Consider the following 20,680-nt stretch of genomic DNA (forward strand, 5'->3'; position numbering starts at 1 on the left):
CTGTTTTAGTCCTGGATTCTGAACAAAGACCATAGTTACTGAAATAATACTGCAATACTGAAAGTATGCAGGGTATGATGTGACGGTGTGCAGCTTCCTGTATGTAGTATGTCATTTCCTTTGGCTAATATGCAGCTTCCTGTATGTAGTATGTCATTTCCTTTGGGTAATGTGCAGCTTCCTGTATATAGTATGTCATTACCTTTGGGTAATGTGCAGCTTCCTGTATATAGTATGTCATTACCTTTGGGTAATGTGCAGCTTCCTGTATATAGTATGTCATTACCTTTAGGTAATGTCCCTAACACACACTTGAAATGAGATGCAGAAGCGAGGTCCAGGAGGAAACCACTGTCTAGCAGTCAGCCCCTGCAGACAGACAGAGCGACGGAGAGGGAGAGATTAGCCTGTTCTCTCTTCATCTAGTTCACCAGCAGCACAGTGACCTGGAACTGAGGAGAAGGGAGAGGGCAATGCAGGGCGAGGCCAGCGCCCCACCCCCACCTCCACCCCCACCTCCACCCCACCTCCAGCCGTGTCAAGGCCCTGGCAGCATGCCTGCGTCTTTAAGTTGTTTGAATAGTTTATGGGGAATCTTAACTGTCCTGATAGCAGTTGGCATTTCAAGTCGAGCTTTCAAGTTCAACATCTGAGGCTTTCAGGTGCTTGGTAACCTGTCATGGCCAGCTCCTCCAGGTGCTTGGTAACCTGTTGTGGCCAGCTCCTCCAGGTGCTTGGTAACCTGTTGTGGCTAGCTACTCCAGGACGCTGCAGCATAGTGATCCAGGGACTAGGGAGCGGACGACTGCGGGCGGGTCAGAGGGTTTGTGATGTCGCGGCCGTTTAGAAAGCAGCTTTGGAAGCAGAGTGTCTCCAGGGTGATCAAGGTAAGAGAACTGATAAGATAACTCCATACTTTTACCACGATAAAAAGACTGATAAGAGAACTTCATGCTTTTACTGTAATACTATAACTGATAACTTTATAGTCTAATAAAACAAGATAACTCTGCACTCTTACTGTAACCAGAGAGTTGCGTTCTGCTAGTGAGAATGTCAACATGGGACGTAGAGTGTTGTCATGTTATGGACAACAGTCTGATAAGAACTTTGTTATTCAGTTGGCCTCACAAACTATCCATTAAGATAACACTTCTTGGTGAGGCAGAAGTTGTTTGCAGTTGACTGTACAGACGAGAAAATCATTGGGCAGATTTGGGGTCCGGTTTACCCTCCATTACAATTGAGGAGTTCCCAACTCCAGGTTGATCGTAACAGATGATCTGCCCAAATGATCCTGTGTAGTGTGAGGTGTTTACAGACATAACGTTAACGGTGGGAACGGCAACAGCAGTTGGATGCTGAGCAGGAACCTTCAGCAGCCCGTGAGAGCGACCAGGAAAGAGTCACAAACGGAATCATGGGCAACAGGAGGCAAATGTTTGTCTCTGGCACAAGGTGGACAGGAGACATGGAGAATATGTCAGATGAATGATGGCTTTACTGCTTGGTTAATGCCTCGTGTGACAAGTGCCAGAACAGAACAGACAGTGAACAGAGTTAAGCAGGAATGACCTTGGTTCACCCTAACTGTTCAGTTTACTGTAACCAGTATACTGTAACTGCCAAGTGTGTGGTCCTGCCTCCTGACTGAATCCTGCCTCCTGACTGAATCCTGCGTCCTGACTGAATCCTGCCTCCTGACTGAGTCCTGCCTCCTAACTGAATCCTGCCTCCTAACTGAATCCTGCCTCCTAACTGAATCCTGCCTCCTAACTGAATCCTGCCTCCTAACTGAATCCTGCCTCCTAACTGAATCCTGCCTCCTGACTGAATCCTGCCTCCTAAATGAATCCTGCCTCCTAACTGAATCCTGCCTCCTGACTGAATCCTGCCTCCTAACTGAATCCTGCCTCCTGACTGAATCCTGCCTCCTGACTGAATCACCTGGAGTGTGCGTTCTTACAATTAAAATGTTTAAAAAAACGTTGATTTGGACTGCTATAGCCTATAGCATTCAAAAAGATGTTCTGTCTACAAGGCAGGCCTACACTTGTCATCACTACACAGTGTTGTGTGATTCCCTAATGAGCATCTGTTGATACCAGGTGTTAGTGTTTACGGTTGTGGTTGTCCTTGTGTGTCCATTTCTCGTCTTTGTGTGAGTGAGTGAGTGAGTGAGTGAGTGAGTGCGTGTGTCTTTGCTGTTGTTCAACATGATCCATGAGACAGAGCAGGTGAGATATGACTGGTTGCTCGGCAACCGTTAGCTTGGTTGGAATTATGGTTTTGCTGGATCTCTGTCAGAGAGGGTTGGCGTGTGTGAGCGTGTGTAAGAGAGGTGTGTTAATGTGTGTGTGTGTGTTAGAGAAGTGTGTGTGTGTGTTAGAGAGGTGTGTTAGTGTGTGTGTGTTAGAGAAGTGTGTTCTTGTGTGTGTGTGTGTATTAGAGAGGTGTGCTAGCCCAGCATCTACAGTGACTGGCTGCAGTCAGCTCATGGGTCAATAGACGTGTTTGCTCTTTCCTGTCCAGGCTTGTTGACTCCTCTCCTGCTCTCTCTCATGTGTGACCTGCAGGCTTGCTACAAACTAAAACCTTCTGTATCCACTGTCCCCACCCTCCACCCTCCCCTCCTTCCCTCCACCCTCCCCTCCTTCCCTCCACCCTCCCCTCCTTCCCTCCACCCTCCCCTCCTTCCCTCCACCCTCCCCTCCTTCAACCCCTCCCCTCCCTCCACCCATCTCTTCTCTCTCCCCCTCCCCTTTCCTCCCCCAGTCCCTCCCCTCCCTCAAATCCAGATCGTCTCTTCCAGCCGGGACTGCTATAATGATTCTTCTGCATTTCCTTCTAAATAAAACCTCACAAACCTCAACACGCCCCCAAGATAACACTGTTGAAATCCATTCATTTTTTAAGTTATTCATTCAGACACTTTCATCTCACAAACACAGCACCAAACTGAAGAGAACAAAGAGTCCTTGTTTATTAGCTTTCTGTTCGGTTACCAAGCAGCGGTGCCAAGCAACCAACAGTGGTGTGTTGTACCAGCCTGGGCAGCTCGGGCCTCCAGAGCACAGCAGGACGGCTGGCTGCTCAGCTTGTAAAGCTGGGGCAGACAGCCCGCGGCCTGAGACAGTCGGTGGACTGGAAGTCTTCAATGAATAATTCAACATGTTGTCATACAAACATCATATTCAGAGGGCTTGTTCTGCTCTGGGATGATAACTTTGCAGGACAGCAGCCACAGGGAAAACAGAACCTGTTCAGATTGTTCATTTTGTTAGCTGTCTTTTATTTAGGACGTTGTGATTCGATTTATTCATATTAATCATAGAAACCAATTATAATATTTCGTAGTCACGCTTATTTTAATCATGGAGGGTGGAGATATCTCCTCAAAGTGAACAAACACCGGATTTTGTGCTAATGTGTTGAAACCTCACAACACAAGTCATTGTGGATATGACATAACTTTCTTTCTGCATGTGTGAATGGTTGTGTGTGTGTTTGTGTGTGTATATGTCTGTGTGTGTGTACGTGTGTGTACGTGTGTGTTTACATTTAGCAAAAGCTGAAGGAGGAGCGTGAGGCCAAGCGAGCGCAGCTGGACGGCAGACATGACTACGTGCTCAGCATCGTGGCATCCTGCCTGGGCGTGGAGAAGGCCGAGGTGGAGGACGCCATCTTGGAGGGAGCGCAGGTGCCATTTTGACCAAAAGTCTGCTTAATGAAAACTCTTACTGTCATTAAGAGTTGAGTTCTATGCTGCAACTGATCTCATTTGTGATGAGTGAGGTCAGGCTTAGTTAAGTCTGGATAGGTAGTGAACCAAAGGGTTAGGCTTAGCTAAGTCTAGATAGGTAGTGAACCCAAGCTCTCTTGTTGAGGAAGGATGAAGGATGGAGATAGGAGCAGTAACCATGGTAATAACACTCAGTTTATAGTCACAAATGCATCAAATACTGACTTGAAACAATGAAATAACCCACCGTTTTGCCCCCTGCTGACAGATTGAACGAATGGAGAAGTTCTTTGTAGCAGAGGGCCTTCCACACCTCATGTTCTACCACCAGGAAGTAGAAACCACAGAAGAAGGTGAAAGAACAGTCTGTATGTGCCACAACACCGCAAAGATACATTGTAACGTCAAAGATACTGAGACGCTTCGGATATTAAAAGCATTGATGAATAAAATGTACACTGACTAGGAAAGATCATGTCAACGCATGAAAGGTCCCACACTAGATTTCAAAGTGTGAGTGGAATCGATTCAGTTCTCTTAAATCCAGATTCTTGGAGTTTCAGTGTGTTTGTGTGTGTCCGTAGCCACGGCCTCGCCTCTGGTGCGGGGCAGCAGGAAGACCAAGGTGTTTGTGACGGAGGGGGCGGACGCGGCCCTGACGGGGGTGTGTGTGTTCTTCACCAGACCCAACACCTCCAGGGCGGTCACCTCCGAGAACATCCACAGGGTGAGCATCCGCTCTGAGTGCTGTCATTATCATTATGGATGTCTATATATATATATATATGCATATTATAATATCATATTAGGACTCATAATAATAATAATGATTTCTATTAGATTTATACAATAATTATATTATAACAATTATTATCATTAATAGTAATATATTTATTAGAATTATTATTTTCACAAACATACAAAACACCTTAAGGAATATATTACTACGTTGTGATGGTGTGGTAGAAACAAGTCGTGGCTTATGTAGAGGACCACACCCAAAGACCACCGCATCCGATTGGCTGACTGACCTTCAGCTACTCCTGAATGGGACCTGTGAACATCTGACTAACTGCTGTATTCAAAATGGATGATTAAGAAATACACTGTATTGGGTAAATGTATATGGAAGAATATCTAAACATCTGACATGATCGGGGAAGCTTGTTTTCCCTTTGGCACAAGCATGACCTTTCTCTCCGTCCCTGCGGGCGATGCTAGTCCGTTACGGAGAGTCCTGTGTCTGCTGAATGCGAGGAGAGGCAGGGAGAGGCAGGGAGAGGCAGGGACAGGCAGGGAGAGGCAGGGACAGGCAGGGAGAGGCAGGGAAAGGCAGGGAGAGCCAGGGAGAGGCAGGGAGAGGCAGGGAGAGGCAGGGAAAGGCAGGGAGAGACAGGGAGAGGCAGGGAGAGGCAGGGAGAGACAGGGAGAGACAGGGAGAGGCAGGGAGAGGCAGGGACAGGCAGGGAGAGGCAGGGAGAGACAGGGAGAGACAGGGAGAGGCAGGGACAGGCAGGGAGAGGCAGGGAGAGGCAGGGAAAGGCAGGGAGAGGCAGGGAAAGGCAGGGAGAGGCAGGGAGCGTCTGGCTGTGAGGGGATCGATCCCTCCTCAGGCCTCTGCAGACCTAATCAGCATCACATGCACACAGGCATGATCACTGCACACCTGTCACCTGTCTGCTGCCGGGAAAGCATCGACCCGGGTCCCCCACGGACCGCCATGGCTTTTCCTTCGGGGGAAAATAAAAATCCTTTCAATAAGGATGGTTAAAAACATCCTAGTGGTTTGGTACTTGCAGCCTAATGATCATCACTCGGGGTTCTATTGTCTTGTGATTGGTAGCAATAACATCGTTGATTAATCCATGACAACCAAGCATCCGAAATGCAGTTCAGGGATATTTGTATTGTTGCTGCTTGTATTCAGTAACAATTTGCAAGAATTAGTTACAAACATTCAAGCATTAAATACAGAACCAAAGCTGAGTCGAGGCGAACTTGATCTCCTTGACTCAAAAGAAGGGCACAGCTAAGTGGTTAAAGCATGTGACAGCAGATCAAGAGGTTGCAGGTTCAATTCCCCCTTTACATCTTGATTCGGATGAAAGCATCTCTTTCGGTACTGGCTCGTTGATTTCAGTTTTTTCAAATCTCCACTGCGCTACGCGACCCTTTGGATGTCTACAGGATATACAGTCCATGTTTGTGCAGAAAGGACCAGACACACACCAAGGGCACAGGATAGTGTGTCAGTCTGATGAAGAACACCCTCAAGCACAGGCCCTTCATACATGGAGACAGAGCTGCAGCCAGCTGCACTCAGCAGCTTGTTCATATTTGTCAGAAACAGAAACTGAACTAACTATAACAGTATTTTTAATATAACAATTTCCATTACATGACATGTAGTAAATGCATACAGTATGCATATATACATGTATATACTAGAAGAGTCTGATCAATGATTGATAATGTTCTGTTCTGAGCGCAGGATGTGAACTTCAACATGCTGGACACCAGGGAGGTGGGCTTGCTGAGGAGTGTGGAGCAGCTGCTGTCCGAGGTGTTCATCCCCACCCTGAGGAAGATGACCCAGGGATGGGGGGAGCCCGAGAGCCCCCAGGCCCGGGCCGTCAAGCACGACTTCATCAGCTCCCTGGACAACTTTGTGTCGGTGCTGGCCGGGGCACAGGAGAGCCTGCAGGAGAAGGTGATGCACTGAGTGGGAAAACAAGATTAGACTTAAAGTACGAATAAGCATAAGTACGAAGATACTTGTTTTTTGTGGTGGGGGTGGGGGGGTGTGGTGATTTCTCTGTTGTCATGATAAATGTGTTGGTGACGCTTGACGTTATTTTCAGGTGAACCTGAAAAAGTGTGACACGTTTGACCTGACGACCCTGAACGGGCCTTCGGACTACCTGGCTGCGGCCAACAGCACTGAGACCACAGAAAAAATAGAGCTCTGCATGAAGGGCTGGATTCAACAGATAGAGCAGGTAAGGCCAGGGCCTTCTGGGGATCAAGGTTTACTGTTTACTGTTACAGATGCTTCAAATAGTGCATATAGAGAATACAGCAGTCTATCTAGGATCAAAAGTGCGTCGTTCTAACAGTATTTCGTCGGTCAGAATCAATCGACAATCTGTGTTTCTGAGCCACATCGGCCTGTGGTGTTCCGTTGACGGTTCAGGTTCTGGCAGAGAGCAACCAGCTGAGGAAGGAGGCTGATGACCTGGGGCCCCGGGCAGAGCTGGACCACTGGAAGAAACGCACGTCCCGCTTCAACTACCTGCTGGACCAGCTGAAGAGCCCGGAGGTGAAGGCCGTGCTGGGGGTGCTCATGATGGCCAAGTCCAAGCTCATCAAGGTCAGTGGGGCTCCTGGTCCCCAACACGGCTGGGTGTGTTTGGTTGTACAGTGCCGTGCAAAAGTCTTACAATGATCAACATCCACTTTTACACTACATTCTATAGATTATACTCTGCTGTACATATACTGTAAATACATAGTCAAGACAATATTCATGTAAAACATACTTTTGTAGTCGGTAGTGTACTTTTTTTCTGGCATAACATGATTCTTGAATTATTCAGATGAGTTTTTTTCAACATCAACACCTAGGATCAAGATATGATGAGACCTTTGGCACCTCAAAGGCCGTATGATCCATTCCAGCATCATCCTTTAATCAGCTTTATTTATCTCATCTTATCATTTCAAACTGACGGACCGAGCTGAGATGCGGTTCTCTCAAACTACTTCCTGCCGTAACTACTTCCTGTGGTTTGTTTTCCCTGTAGCCGTGGCGACTGCTGGATACGAGGATCACAGACTCGGCCAACGAGGCCAAAGACAACGTCAAGTACCTCTACGCCCTGGAGAAGTTCTGTGACCCGCTCTACAACAACGACCCTGTGAGATGTCTACATATCTCTTAACAAGTATCCACTACACCAAGTATCTACTAACTACTAAGTGGTTTCCCTGGAGTACATTCAATCAAATCATACTAAAGGATATGTTATCTTCATTTAAACCTTGCAATACTGTTGACAATAATCCAATTGACCTTTTGAAAAACCCTTCCCCCAAACGGCATTGTCCAATAGTACCTTACGGTTAACAGTAGTACCTGCTGTATGAATAAGTGCAGCTTGACAGGCTAGCAACAGTAACTATGGTGGATGGGGCTTTTACTGAAGGTCAATTCATTCCCCGGGGTCCCAGATCACATGTAGTTCTGGTCAAGGTTTTGGATCCCTAGCATCATAACCCTAATCCGTCATAGGAGCGCTAGACAGCCAGACCTCCTCCAGCATCATGTGGTGCGTACTGGATCATGTGACATGTGGGAATTCCACCCAGGTGTCCATGGTGGAGGCCATTCCAGGTGTGATCAACGCCATCAGGATGATCCACAGCATCTCCCGCTACTACAACACCTCAGAGAAGATCACCTCCTTGTTCGTCAAGGTACAAACCCCAGCATCACTGAGTAGCTTACTGGTACAAACCCCAGCATCACTGAGTAGCTTACTGGTCAGAGCATTTGAGTGCACGTCTAGAGATCGCAGGTTCGAGGTCCACGCCCATATGCCCACTTTGGATTAAAGTGTTTGCTAGATAAACACATTATTATTATGAACTGAGGTCTCACTGACTCAAAAGTATAGTGTGAATAGTGTCGTTTCTGGATTAGTGTGTCAAACCAGATTGCTTATTTAACAAGCTATTGGCTGACAGCTTGCTGGTTGGCTGGTACTGATGATGTTGCTGCTGCAATAATAGAGAATAGTAGAACGTACAGCAGAATATCAAGGATCAGAAGTTCAGAGTTCCGACAGGATTTTGTTGGTCAAAGTTAAGAAGCGGCCTGTGTTTACCACAGCTCTTATACCTAGATACATGTCAACACTAAATGTAGATGTGCATGCAAGGCTGTGCCTTAACCCTACCTGTGAACCATTATCTTAACCCTACCTGTGAACCATTATCTTAACCCTACCTGTGAACCATTATCTTAACCCTACCTGTGAACCATTATCTTAACCCTATGTGTAACCATTATCTTAACCCTATGTGTGAACCATTATCTTAACCCTACCTGTGTACCATTATCTTAACCCTACGTACCATACCCATTGATCTAATGTTGCTTGCGAAAACACTGGATCTAATGTTCCTAGGTTACCAACCAGATGATCACAGCATGTAAGGCCTACATCACCAACAACTGCTCGGCATCAATCTGGGAGCAGTCCCAGGAGCTGGTGTCAGAGAAGCTCAGGGCATCCATCCAGCTCAACCAGGTACAGGTTCCTCCACCTCAGGGTATCCATCCAGCTCAACCAGGTACAGGTTCCTCCACCTCAGGGCATCCATCCAGCTCAACCAGGTACGGGTTCCTCCACCTCAGGGTATCCATCCAGCTCAACCAGGTACAGGTTCCTCCACCCTCAGGTTAGCCATCCAGCTAAACCAGGTACAGGTTCCTCCACCCTCAGGTTAGCCTTCAAGCTAAACCAGGTACAGGTTCCTCCACCTCAGGTTAGCCTTCAAGCTAAACCAGGTACAGGTTCCTCCACCCTCAGGTTAGCCATCCAGCTAAACCAGGTACAGGTTCCTCCACCTCAGGGCATCCATCCAGCTAAACCAGGTACAGGTTCCTCCACCTCAGGGCATCCATCCAGCTAAACCAGGTACAGGTTCCTCCACCTCAGGGCATCCATCCAGCTAAACCAGGTACAGGTTCCTCCACCTCAGGGCATCCATCCAGCTAAACCAGGTACAGGTTCCTACACCTTCACAGGCTCCAGACACTCACAGACGGTCTAAAGAGGGAACGGTTTGTTGTTGACAAGATGGAAAGAGTGTCATTCTGTTTCTTCTACAGGAGTACCAGAGATACTTCCACAAGACCAAGGAGGAGTTGGAGCAGAGTTCTTCAGAAAGACATTTTGACTTCAGTGAGATGTACATTTTTGGGAAGTTCGACACGTTCCAGCGACGCCTGTACAAGATCCTGGAGATGTTTGACACCATCAACACGTACTCCACTCTGCAGGACTCCAAGATAGAGGGCCTGGAAACCCTGGCAACCAGGTTTCAGGTTAGGACACGCCCCCATGGGTTTGATGTCTACTTTTTTTTTTCTTTCTACAAAATCAAGCAAATTCTTATTCGATACATTTACTGGCACCTTCAAGCCTGAATTCTTGAATGTTAAACACTCTTTTAATAACCAGATTTACATTGCAGTTTGGATGTAGCTGTAGGTATTCAAACAGGTTGACTTTGTGTTTGACGAAGTGTAGTAACGTTAGCCAATCTGCTCTTTCTGCTGCCCCTGCTGGACAGACTGCAGAAATGCAGGGGAAATGGGAGGTAATCTTTGTCTTCCTTTCATAGAATACATCCATTTCAAACATGTAAAAACATGTTTACTTTTCCATTGTCTTTGTTTCATTCTATGCATGCAGCCATTTTAACACACAAACATATAACTCACAAACACAAAACCCTCTTTTAACAAAGACATACCTTTAGTTTGACTTTGATTCAAACATTTTGTCTTCTATAATGTCGCACATGAAAAGGGAAATTGTCGTTTCTGTCCATACAGTCTGATTGAACGCACTTGAGTTTTCAGGTCTCAAGTAACCAAACAAAAGCTGATTACGATCTATTACTAAGTCTGTGCTGACCATTTGTTCACAGGGTATGCATATTTTAAAGTAAGCTGCATGGCAATTACCGCTATTATAAACTCTGTCACCTGCTTTTGTAACTGCCTTGAGTATCTCCATGAAGTCCTGCCGTCACCTGCATGACATTATATATCCAAGATACCTTCCCATCCTCACTGCAGAACTCATATAACCATTCAGCTGAAACACTACCTGACGCAACTGTTAAATATTAGGGTGTGGAGTCATAGTGGGTTTGGTGACTGTGTGTGTGCGTGTTTGTGTGTGTGTGTGTGAAGGCACTATGCCGATCATGCTACTCTGTGTGTGTCTGCGTCAGAACACAGTTCTGATTACTGATCATTCTACGCTGTGTGTGTGTTTGTATGGATATGTGCTTGTGTGTGTTTGTGTGTATGTCTATATGCTTGTGTGTGTGTTTGTGTGTGTGCATGTGTGTATGTCAGGGCATTGTGCTGACCATGAAGAAGAAACACTACAGCTTTCTTGACCAGAGAAGAACAGACTTCGATCTGGACTATGAGGAGTTCTGCAAGAACACCACCGAACTCCATGTATGGCTATGATTCTAGACTGAAACGGTTTCATAAACGATTATGATTATTAATCTGAACAATTACAAAATCAATTTCAGAGTTTATTGCTGTTTGTCATTTCAGAACCAGCTGAAAACCTTCATGGATAACACATTTGATAAGATTCAGAGCACAGAGAGAGCTTTGAATGTACTGAAAAAATTTGAAAGGTACTTTCTTTGGTTAATTGATCTATATTTTCCTTGTTAAATGCCCCATCAGTCAAAAATATATATTTACATTTATGCATTTAGCAGATGCTTTTATTCCGACTTCCAAGAGAGAGGTCACTGATCATAACAACGAACATTGCGGATAGCCAAACATGTAGCATACATTGTGAAACCAAACACTTATCCTAACCAAACCAAACACTTATATAAAAAAGATACTTAGTAAAAATACTTTATGAATAATCCTTAACATCCTTCACAGAAACATACACAATATGCTACCCCATACAGTCCATTAAACTCTCATCACACCCCAATGACAAACCCCCTCCCTCCCCTTCCTCTCCCAGACTGGACATCCCTGACCTGGGTGTTGAGGAGCGCTACCAGAGCATCCTGCAGAGCTACGGCCGGGACATTGAGATGGTGTCCCGCATCTACACCAGGCAGAAGACGGAGCCCCCCGTGGGCCGCGACCTGCCCCCGGTGGCGGGCAGGATCCTGTGGGCTCGCCAGCTGTACCGTCGCATCCAGGAGCCCATGGAGCTGTTCCAGCAGCATCCTGGCGTGCTCGCCACGGCAGACGCCAAGCGCATCATCAGGAACTACAACAGGGTGTCCCGGGTGCTCCTGGAGTTTGAGATGCTGTACCACCAGGGATGGGTGAAGCAGGTGAGGGGAGGCGAGGGGGGTTTGAGCAGAGGGGGGAGTGGGAGAGGATGGTGGAGGGGAGAGGGCAAGGGTTCTTTGCAGCAGGTGAATGTTTGGGTGTGGGGGCCTGGGGGTTGGGGTTAGGATAAGTGTTAAGGTTAGGGCGAGGCTTTGAGCCCTCTGAAAGACTCACCTTTGGTTGATAACGTGTCACGTCATGGTTCTTCAATAACAGTCTGATTCAAAACGTTATGGAAACTTGCGGTCCTTAAGATGTCCTCCTCTTCCCCAGATGGACGTGGCCCGACTGGGTCTCCAAGCCTCTCTGCTGGTCAGGTGTCCAGACACAGGCCAGCTGTACGTCAACTTTGACCCTGAGCTCCTGGCTCAGATAAGGGAAACTGATTGCATGACCAGGATGAGGCTGGAGGTGCCTCCCTTTGCTGTCTTCCTGCAGCAGAAGCAAGACTCCCTCAAGCAGAACTTCAACAAGCTGCAGGTCCGGTTCACTATTCCGCTGCCACAGGCCTGCAGCACTGAGCAACAGCATGTCTCTTTGAGGGTTCTGACCTGGCCCTGAGAAGGAGATCAGAGTCACTGGTTCTAACTGTAGTTGTAGTCTAACTGTTGTTGATGCTGACTGGTTCTGTCTCTGTAGTTGATGCTGACTGGTTCTGTATCCCTGTAGTTGATGCTGACTGGTTCTGTCTCCCTGTAGTTGATGCTGACTGGTTCTGTCTCCCTGTAGTTGATGCTGACTGGTTCTGTCTCCCTGTAGTTGATGCTGACTGGTTCTGTCTCTGTAGTTGATGCTGACTGGTTCTGTCTCTGTAGTTGATGCTGACTGGTTCTGTCTCCCTGTAGTTGATGCTGGATGAGAACTCCAGAGTGAGGGGAAAGATCCAGATTGCCTTTGAACAACTGATCACACCACACGTAGCAAAGGTGGACGAGGCACAGCTGCCAGGCCTCACTTCCCTGAGCTGGACCTCCCTCAACATAGACAAGTACCTGCTGCGCATCAACACTGCTCTTGGTAAGATACACACCAGTTGTGTGTGTGTGTGTGTTCTGTGCGTGCATGCATGTCTGTGTTCTCTTTGTGTGGGTGTGTCTCACATGTCTCCCCCCTCCAGAGCACCTGGAGCTGTTGATAGACAGAGTGAACGACCTGGTGGAGTTCAGGATTGATGCCGTGCTGCAGGACATGAGTGGAGCTGTGCTGTGCGTGCTTCCTGACGATCCTCTGTCCTGTGAGGAGTTTGTTCAGACCACCAAGGTATCCCCCGACAACCAGTACCCAATAGTCTGCTAACACTGGGACCCAGCCTAACCTTAATGGACTGCTGGAATCCTGATTCCTCGTTCAGATCCACCCCCCCCCCCCCCCCCCCCCCCCCGATAGTACAGTACATCACTCTGAAAGATTATCGGTTATGATATGCGATACGATATACGATATACAATATACGATATACGATATACAATATATGTGATGATATACGATTTTGACAGTATCAGTTCCTGCAGTGTGCGTGGTGTGACTGTCTGAGTGGCCGTGTGTTTGTCAGGAGCTGTGCATCCGAGGGGCCCAGAGCCTCCACACCAAGAGCACGCTGGTGGAGGAGGCAGCCAACGAGCTCATCAACATGCTGCTGGACTTCCAGCAGCCCAGGGAGGAGGCGGAGGAGCGCAGAGGGGACAGCAAAGCAGCGCATGTGGAGGCTGAAGGTATGGCGCTGGGAGTGTGTAGGTCTGTCTGTGTCTGTGTCTGTCTGTCTCCGTCTGTCTGTGTGTGTGTGTGTGTGTCTGTGTCTGTGTCTGTGTCTGTCTGTCTGTGTGTGTGTTTGTCTGTCTGTCTGTCTGTGTCTGTCTGTGTCATGTTTTGGCTACCCGCAATGTTTGGAGCTATGTTACAATGTTTGTAAGGAACATCTCCACAGTGTGTGTGCGTGCATGAGTGAGGGAATGAATAAGTACGTGTGTGTGAGATAGTGAGAATATGTGTGATATCTGTTATACTTAATGTGAGTGTGTGTGTGAGAGAGAGAGTGAAGGTGAACAACCTCTGTCATACCTCCAGTGTGTCTCTCTCTAGGTGAAGAGGAGGGTCGGCTGGAGGGTCGTCTGTTCTCCCGCAACACCACGGTGCCCAGCGCTGCGCCCAGCATCGGGGCCAGCGCTTCTTCACCCCTGGCCAAGAGGAAGAAAAAGAAGGATCTGATGGAGGTGATGGAGGAGGAAGCACAGGAGCTGCTGTCCCACTTCAACCACCGCAACATGGACGCCCTGCTGCGACTGACACGCAACACCCTGGAGGGCCTCCGCAAGCGCATCCACGCCTCGTCCCTCTCCCACTTCCTGGGTGAGCCCTCGTCCCTCTCCCACTTCCTGGGCGAGTCCTCGTCCCTCTCCCACTTCCTGGGCGAGCCCTCGTCCCTCTGCCACTTCCTGGGTGAGCCCTCATCCCTCTCCCACTTCCTGGGTGAGCCCTCGTCCCTCTCCCACTTCCTGGGCGAGCCCTCGTCCCTCTGCCACTTCCTGGGTGAGCCCTCATCCCTCTCCCACTTCCTGGGTGAGCCCTCGTCCCTCTCCCACTTCCTGGGTGAGCCCTCGTCCCTCTCCCACTTCCTGGGTGAGCCCTCGTCCCTCTCCCCTCGCTGAGCTGAGCTCAAACACGCAGAGGATGAGACGGCGGCGTCATAAAAAAAGGGGACGTTTGGATTTGAACCAATAAACACAACACAAGAGGCTTGAATGTACCCCCCCCCCCCCCCGCGCAAACAAAGAATGTCAAACGCTGCGTTTCTAACCCAGTGGTCTGTTCCCCTGCAGCAGAGAGCGACCCTGGCTCCCGAGGGAAGGGAGGAGGCCAGCTGCCCATCTTCAGGGCCAGCGTGACCCTGTCCATCCCCAACATCTTGATGGTGCCGGGCCTGGACGAGGTGCAGCAGGCCCTGAACCGGGCGGTGGAGTGTGTGGTCAGCGTGAGCAGGGGCGTCGGCCAGTGGAGCAAGGAGAGGATCTCAAAGGTAGGCTTGACTCTGCTGCCACACAGCCACAAAGTGGAGCATGGAGGAAATTAAGTACAAATATGGAAATATTTGTTTTTTTTTAACACAGTTGAAAACTAAAAAGAATGTTTCATGCATCAAATTAAGATTAAATTCCCTGCACACGAAGTGGGCTTTTATTTTGTAGGAATGAAAGTTAACTCTTACCCCACAGAGGAAGATGAGCGAGCAACGCATGGCTGCTCTCAAGCAGGACAGCAGTGACAGCGAATCAGAGGATGGAGAAACGTCTTACCGAAGCTTGGCAGGTAAAGAAACAGCCTCTCATAAACAGCCAATCACAATGAGCCTCTCAGAAACAGCCTCTCAGAAACAGCCTTCCAGAGCAACAGAGCATGGCTGTCAGGCTAGAAACCGACAGCAAATTTCACGCACGCTTGAACAACCCCATTAAATATGTCACAAACTACATCCAAGATGTTTCATCAGGCTGCTACTGTCTAGCAGCTAATGTAGCAACGTCATAGGATAAAAGAGATTTAGCTATTTTACAGCTTGCCTGGCAAAGCTAGTCACATGCATGAAATCTTCTAAGAAAATCCAACCTGGGGTCCGGTGGATTTAGCCAATTAGTGTTTCTGTTCGTGGGAGTTTCAGAATGTCCCTAAAGCGTATGAGGAGATTAAAGAGTGGTGGTTGTGTGAAAGCTCATTCTGGGCATCAGCTTAGTTTTTTCGTTTTTTTATAAAGATGAAATGGAGCTTTTACATGGTAGAAATCATGTAGCCTTTTTTCTGCTAAACTGGTCTACTTTGCCCAAACACTGGAGTGATTTTAAACAGTAATCACTACGAAACATTGTTCAGATACTTCCTCTCTATTCATTACTCTGTTCATTTGTCCAAAAGTGTGGCCGTGCCAGACAGCTGGGTTCGCAAAATGACGACCACATGAGAATCATGTTAAACAATATGTGTAACAAACCATGTGACGAATCAGGTTCCTCCTCAGCGCCTTACCACAGTAAAACGCTATGGACACATGTCAGGTTCCCCCTCAGCGCCCCACCGCAGTAAATCACTATGGACACATGTCAGGTTCCTCCTCAGCGCCCCACCACAGTAAATCACTATGGACACATGTCAGGTTCCTCCTCAGCACCCCACCACAGTAAATCACTATGGACACATGTCAGGTTCCTCCTCAGCACCCCACCACAGTATATCACTATGGACACATGTCAGGTTCCTCCTCAGCACCCCACCACAGTAAATCACTATCGACACATGTCAGGTTCCTCCTCAGCACCCCACCACAGTATATCACTATGGACACGTCCTTTCTCAGAGTTTTGGGGGAGTTTCTCCTTGTTTCCTTCAAAGGGTTTCGCTTGGTCGTAGCTGCTGATCAGTGGGAAGCCCTTTGTGACATTGCTTGTGAAAGGGGCCATATAAGTACTGTTCTGTTTGATAAGAGTTGTTTCCACGGCAGATGAATGTGCTTGTTCTCCAGATGGCAGCACCTCTGACGTGTCTGTGAACCAGGCCCTGCCCTTCCAGGCCAGAAACTACTACAAGAGTGTGTCTGAGAACAAAGAGATCGTCAAGCTGGTGTCCGTCCTCAGCACCTCCATCAACTCCACCAAGAAGGTACATGCACGGACGGAAGGAGGGAGGGAGAATGGAGGTAGTGTGGAGAGAGATGAAGGAAAGAGGGAGAATGGAGGTAGTGTGGAGAAAGATGAAGGAGGGAGGGAGAATGGAGGTAGTATGGAAAAAGATGAAGGAGGGAGGGAGAATGGAGGTAGTATGGAGAGAGATAAAGGAGGGAGGGAGAATGGAGGTAGTGTGGAGAGAGATGAGGGTAGAAGGGAGGGATATGAAGGCAGAATGGAGGGAACATGGAGGATGGATGGAGGGACATTATTTTATTTATTTATTAATCCAGCAGATGTTGTTATTCAAAGAAACAAAGAAAGAGTCCATATAGAAAGTACAGCGGTAGATCAAGGAGGATCGGAGGTGCGTAGTTCCAGCGGCCCCTACATGCTGTTCCCTGTCCCTCCTCCAGGAGGTGCTGACAGCCCTGGAGCGCTTTGGCCGCTACCACCACATCTGGAGGCAGGAACGTGAGGAGACCCTGCTGCGGTTCTGCCAGGGGAACCCTCTGCTGTCTGAGTTTGAGTCCCAGATGCTGTACTACCGAGACCTGGAGCTGGAGATCAACGCCGAACCGGAGTACCTCAGCGTAGGAGCGCTGGCTCTCTACACAGGTGACCTCACGTGTTCATTTCAGTTTAAGGTGCTAACATGAACAAAATGTAATGTGATGATTTAGCCAACGCTTTTACCCAAAGCATTGGCTGTACTGTACCTGTATCGGTGCCTGGTAGCTGACTTGTGGTAACGCGGTAAATTTGGCTGGTGAATACAGGCCGATACTTGACTCTGACCACTGAAATACTGTTACAACCACGCACATCTGATTCTTGATATTTAGTTCTGTTTCTGTGTTGTTTTGTACTTTCTGTCGTCACTATGTATATGTCGCTTTGGATACAAGAGTTTGCAGAATGCGTGAAATGTAATGTATTCTTATTTGGTTTGGTTTCCAGCGGACCTGAAGTTGTCCCTGACAGCTGAGACTAAGAGTTGGATGGTGGACTACGGTCTCCACTGCAACAGGAAGTACAGGTGTGAGATGGAGAAGATCTTCCTGTTTGTGGACGAGGCAGGAAAGAAGCTCAACAGGCAGATCAAAGATCTGGACGACATCCGCATTGCCATGGCATCGTTGAAGGAAATCCGAGAGCAGCAGATTTCTATTGACTTTCTAGTGGGGCCCATAGAGGTACAGTGTTACTACATTACCCAGTGTTACTACATTACCCAGTGTTACTACATTACAGTGGTACTACATTACCCAGTGTTACTACATTACCCAGTGTTACTACATTACACTGGTACTACATTACCCAGTGTTACTACAGTACCCAGTGTTACTACATTACCCAGTGGTACTACATTACCCAGTGTTACTACATTACAGTGTTACTACATTACCCAGTGTTATTACATTATCCAGTGTCACTACATTACCCAGTGTTACTACATTACAGTGGTACTACATTACCCAGTGGTACTACATTACCCAGTGGTACTACATTACAGTGTTACTACATTACAGTGGTACTACATTAACCAGTGTTACTACATTTCCCAGTGGTACTACATTACAGTGGTACTACATTACAGTGGTACTACATTACCCAGTGTCACTACATTACCCAGTGTCACTACATTACCCAGTGTTACTACATTACCCAGTGTCACTACATTACCCAGTGTTACCACATTACCCAGTGGTACTACATTACCCAGTGGTACCACATTACCCAGTGTTACTACATTAACTAGTGGTACCACATTACCCAGTGGTACCCCAGATTAAGGCTAGGCGTGGCCCTGACCATGTCAATAATCAGTCCCATCCCCCTGTCTGTAAAGGAGTCGTACGCTGTCCTCAACAAATACGAACAGTCGGTGGCCAAGGAGGAGGCGGAGAAGGTGGACACTTTGCGCTACACCTGGGAGAAACTGCTGGGCCGCAGCACGCAGGTGCAGAACCAGCTGGTGTCCCTGCAGCCCAACTTCAGGGGAGAGCTCATCAGCAACGTGGAGACGTTTGTGGAGGACTGCCATCACTTTTACCAGGACTACGACAAGGTGCAGGCAGACACAGACCTTCCTGCCTGCGCTCATATAGAGATGCTCCACACACACAAACACACAAACACACGCACACATACATACACTCTGATTGACCTCTCCTGGACTCTCACATAAGTGAGATATCGCACTTATTTGCACTTTATGTAGTCTTGCGTACTGTTCCGTGTTGCACCATGGTCCTGAACAAACGCCATTTTGCATGATACATAGAGGAATGACAATACAATTCACTTGACTTGACTTATTCTTTTTGTCTGCCCAGGATGGGCCCATGGTTGCTGGGCTGGCACCTCAAGATGCCAGCGACAGGCTTATCATGTACCAGGTTTGATACAGTATACATTCTCAAGAATGCAAAACCAATCCATGCCAACATACACCAGATGGGTTACATATTCATAGAATACAAAACCAATACACAAACACATAAAATACTACAATCAAAACGCCCTAAAGTGGTTCAGTTGTGTGAAGTTTAACGCAGTTTGAAAACTCGGCCTACATTCAAAAATGTCACAAATCATTTACACAGCTGGAGGGGTGGCAGGGTGTATGGATGAATGGATGGAGGGATGAATGGATGGAGTAACGTAAACCTCTCATTCCTCAGAATCGCTTTGACAACCTCTTCCGCAAGTACATCACGTACACGGGAGGGGAGGAGCTGTTTGGCCTGGCCGTGACCCCTCACCCCCAGCTCCTGGAGATCAGGAAGCAGCTCACCCTGCTGCAGAAGCTCTACGGCCTCTACAACAGCGTCATCGACACGGTCAACGGCTACTACGACATCCTCTGGGCCGACATCCACATCGAGAGGATCAACAACGAGCTGTTGGACTTCCAGAGCAGGTCAGTGGCTCCGCTCCCCTCCTGCCGGCTGACGCTGGCTCCAGGGCGCTGGGGACTGTCCATGTGACGCTGGCTCCAGGGCGCTGGGGACTGTCCATGGGATGGAGTTTCTTTGAAAGACGTTGAACGCTCAGTGCTTCCTCCGTCTGTGGTACATAGCAGCAAGGGAAGATGGGGAGTGGGATGATGTATCTGGGGGAATTTAGATGCGGAGGATGGAGGGGAGGGAAGAGAGCAGGTGAGGGTCCCCGAGGACCAGGGTTAAGAAAAGCTGCTCTAAATCGAGCTCTTGCTGCGAATGAAAATATGTCTTCAAACGATCTTCTCCCGCAAGATGCCGCAAGCTCCCTCGCGCTCTCAAGGAGTGGAAAGCCTTCCTGGACCTGAAGAAAACCATTGACGAGTTTAACGAGTGCTGCCCCCTGCTGGAGTTGATGACCAACAAGGCCATGATGACACGGCACTGGAGGCGCATCACAGAGGTGACGGGACACAGCTTTGAGGTGGAGACGGATGCCTTCAAACTCCGCAACATCATGGAAGCGCCGCTGCTCAAATATAAAGAGGAGATTGAGGTGAGGCCCTGTTGTTACTGTGGACCATTGTAGCTCAGATGGTGTTGCTGCATTGTAGTTGTAGGGGTGCCAAAACCAACAAGAGAGCAAAAACCTCCAGGCAGGTAGCTGTCCAGGAAGAGGGTTGGAGATCCCTGATATAGGAGGAACCCCGGCTCGGCTGTCAGTGTGCATGCAGAGTGGATGTCGACCACTGTTTCACGAGCAGCTGTCTGTCTCGCAGGACATCTGCATCAGTGCCGTGAAGGAGAGAGACATCGAACAGAAGTTGAAGCAGGTGATCGCTGAGTGGGACAACAAGACGTTCACCTTCGCCAACTTCAAGACGCGTGGGGAGCTGCTGTTGAGGGGGGACAGCACGTCTGAGATCATCACCAACATGGAGGACAGCCTGATGATGCTGGGATCGCTGATGAGCAACAGGTGAGCAACATAGGGCCGTGGACCAGATGACATGACATAGTACCTTAGACCAGATGACATTAGTATCCTAGACCACCTATTATTACATTGTACCATAGACCTGATGGCAATAAACTGAAATATTTTCACAAGCACTACAGTTTTTGTTAACACTGTTAGCACACTGATTGAACAGCTGTTCAGTTCCAGTTTAAGATTGATCGCTTGTACAATGAAGGGAAAGAATGGAGCGAGATT

The 20,680-nt window shown here is 48.2% G+C and overlaps 1 protein-coding gene across 2 annotated transcripts in view; it reads left to right on the forward strand.

Annotated features, from left to right (window-relative positions):
* The window catches only part of dnah5 (dynein, axonemal, heavy chain 5), a 64,557-nt gene that overhangs the window by 3,720 nt on the left and 40,157 nt on the right, over nt 1-20,680 (forward strand). Inside the window, exons 2-29 of one of the 2 annotated variants that reach the window (XM_047042577.1) lie at nt 3,566-3,700; nt 4,011-4,095; nt 4,327-4,469; nt 6,234-6,452; nt 6,604-6,741; nt 6,936-7,112; nt 7,546-7,659; nt 8,111-8,218; nt 8,932-9,054; nt 9,639-9,854; nt 10,899-11,006; nt 11,112-11,197; nt 11,551-11,872; nt 12,144-12,350; nt 12,716-12,887; nt 12,988-13,130; nt 13,423-13,582; nt 13,950-14,216; nt 14,687-14,883; nt 15,080-15,173; nt 16,378-16,514; nt 16,936-17,137; nt 17,480-17,715; nt 18,372-18,590; nt 18,859-18,921; nt 19,207-19,445; nt 19,780-20,020; nt 20,244-20,443. In XM_047042577.1, the coding sequence (XP_046898533.1) occupies nt 3,566-3,700; nt 4,011-4,095; nt 4,327-4,469; nt 6,234-6,452; nt 6,604-6,741; nt 6,936-7,112; nt 7,546-7,659; nt 8,111-8,218; nt 8,932-9,054; nt 9,639-9,854; nt 10,899-11,006; nt 11,112-11,197; nt 11,551-11,872; nt 12,144-12,350; nt 12,716-12,887; nt 12,988-13,130; nt 13,423-13,582; nt 13,950-14,216; nt 14,687-14,883; nt 15,080-15,173; nt 16,378-16,514; nt 16,936-17,137; nt 17,480-17,715; nt 18,372-18,590; nt 18,859-18,921; nt 19,207-19,445; nt 19,780-20,020; nt 20,244-20,443 (4,751 nt within the window). The remainder of the gene's footprint in view (nt 1-3,565; nt 3,701-4,010; nt 4,096-4,326; nt 4,470-6,233; nt 6,453-6,603; nt 6,742-6,935; nt 7,113-7,545; nt 7,660-8,110; nt 8,219-8,931; nt 9,055-9,638; nt 9,855-10,898; nt 11,007-11,111; nt 11,198-11,550; nt 11,873-12,143; nt 12,351-12,715; nt 12,888-12,987; nt 13,131-13,422; nt 13,583-13,949; nt 14,217-14,686; nt 14,884-15,079; nt 15,174-16,377; nt 16,515-16,935; nt 17,138-17,479; nt 17,716-18,371; nt 18,591-18,858; nt 18,922-19,206; nt 19,446-19,779; nt 20,021-20,243; nt 20,444-20,680) is intronic. The other variant, XM_047042587.1, reaches the window with a different exon arrangement.

Source organism: Hypomesus transpacificus, chromosome 2 (assembly GCF_021917145.1).
Source record: "Hypomesus transpacificus isolate Combined female chromosome 2, fHypTra1, whole genome shotgun sequence".
NCBI classification, from domain to species: domain Eukaryota; kingdom Metazoa; phylum Chordata; class Actinopteri; order Osmeriformes; family Osmeridae; genus Hypomesus; species Hypomesus transpacificus.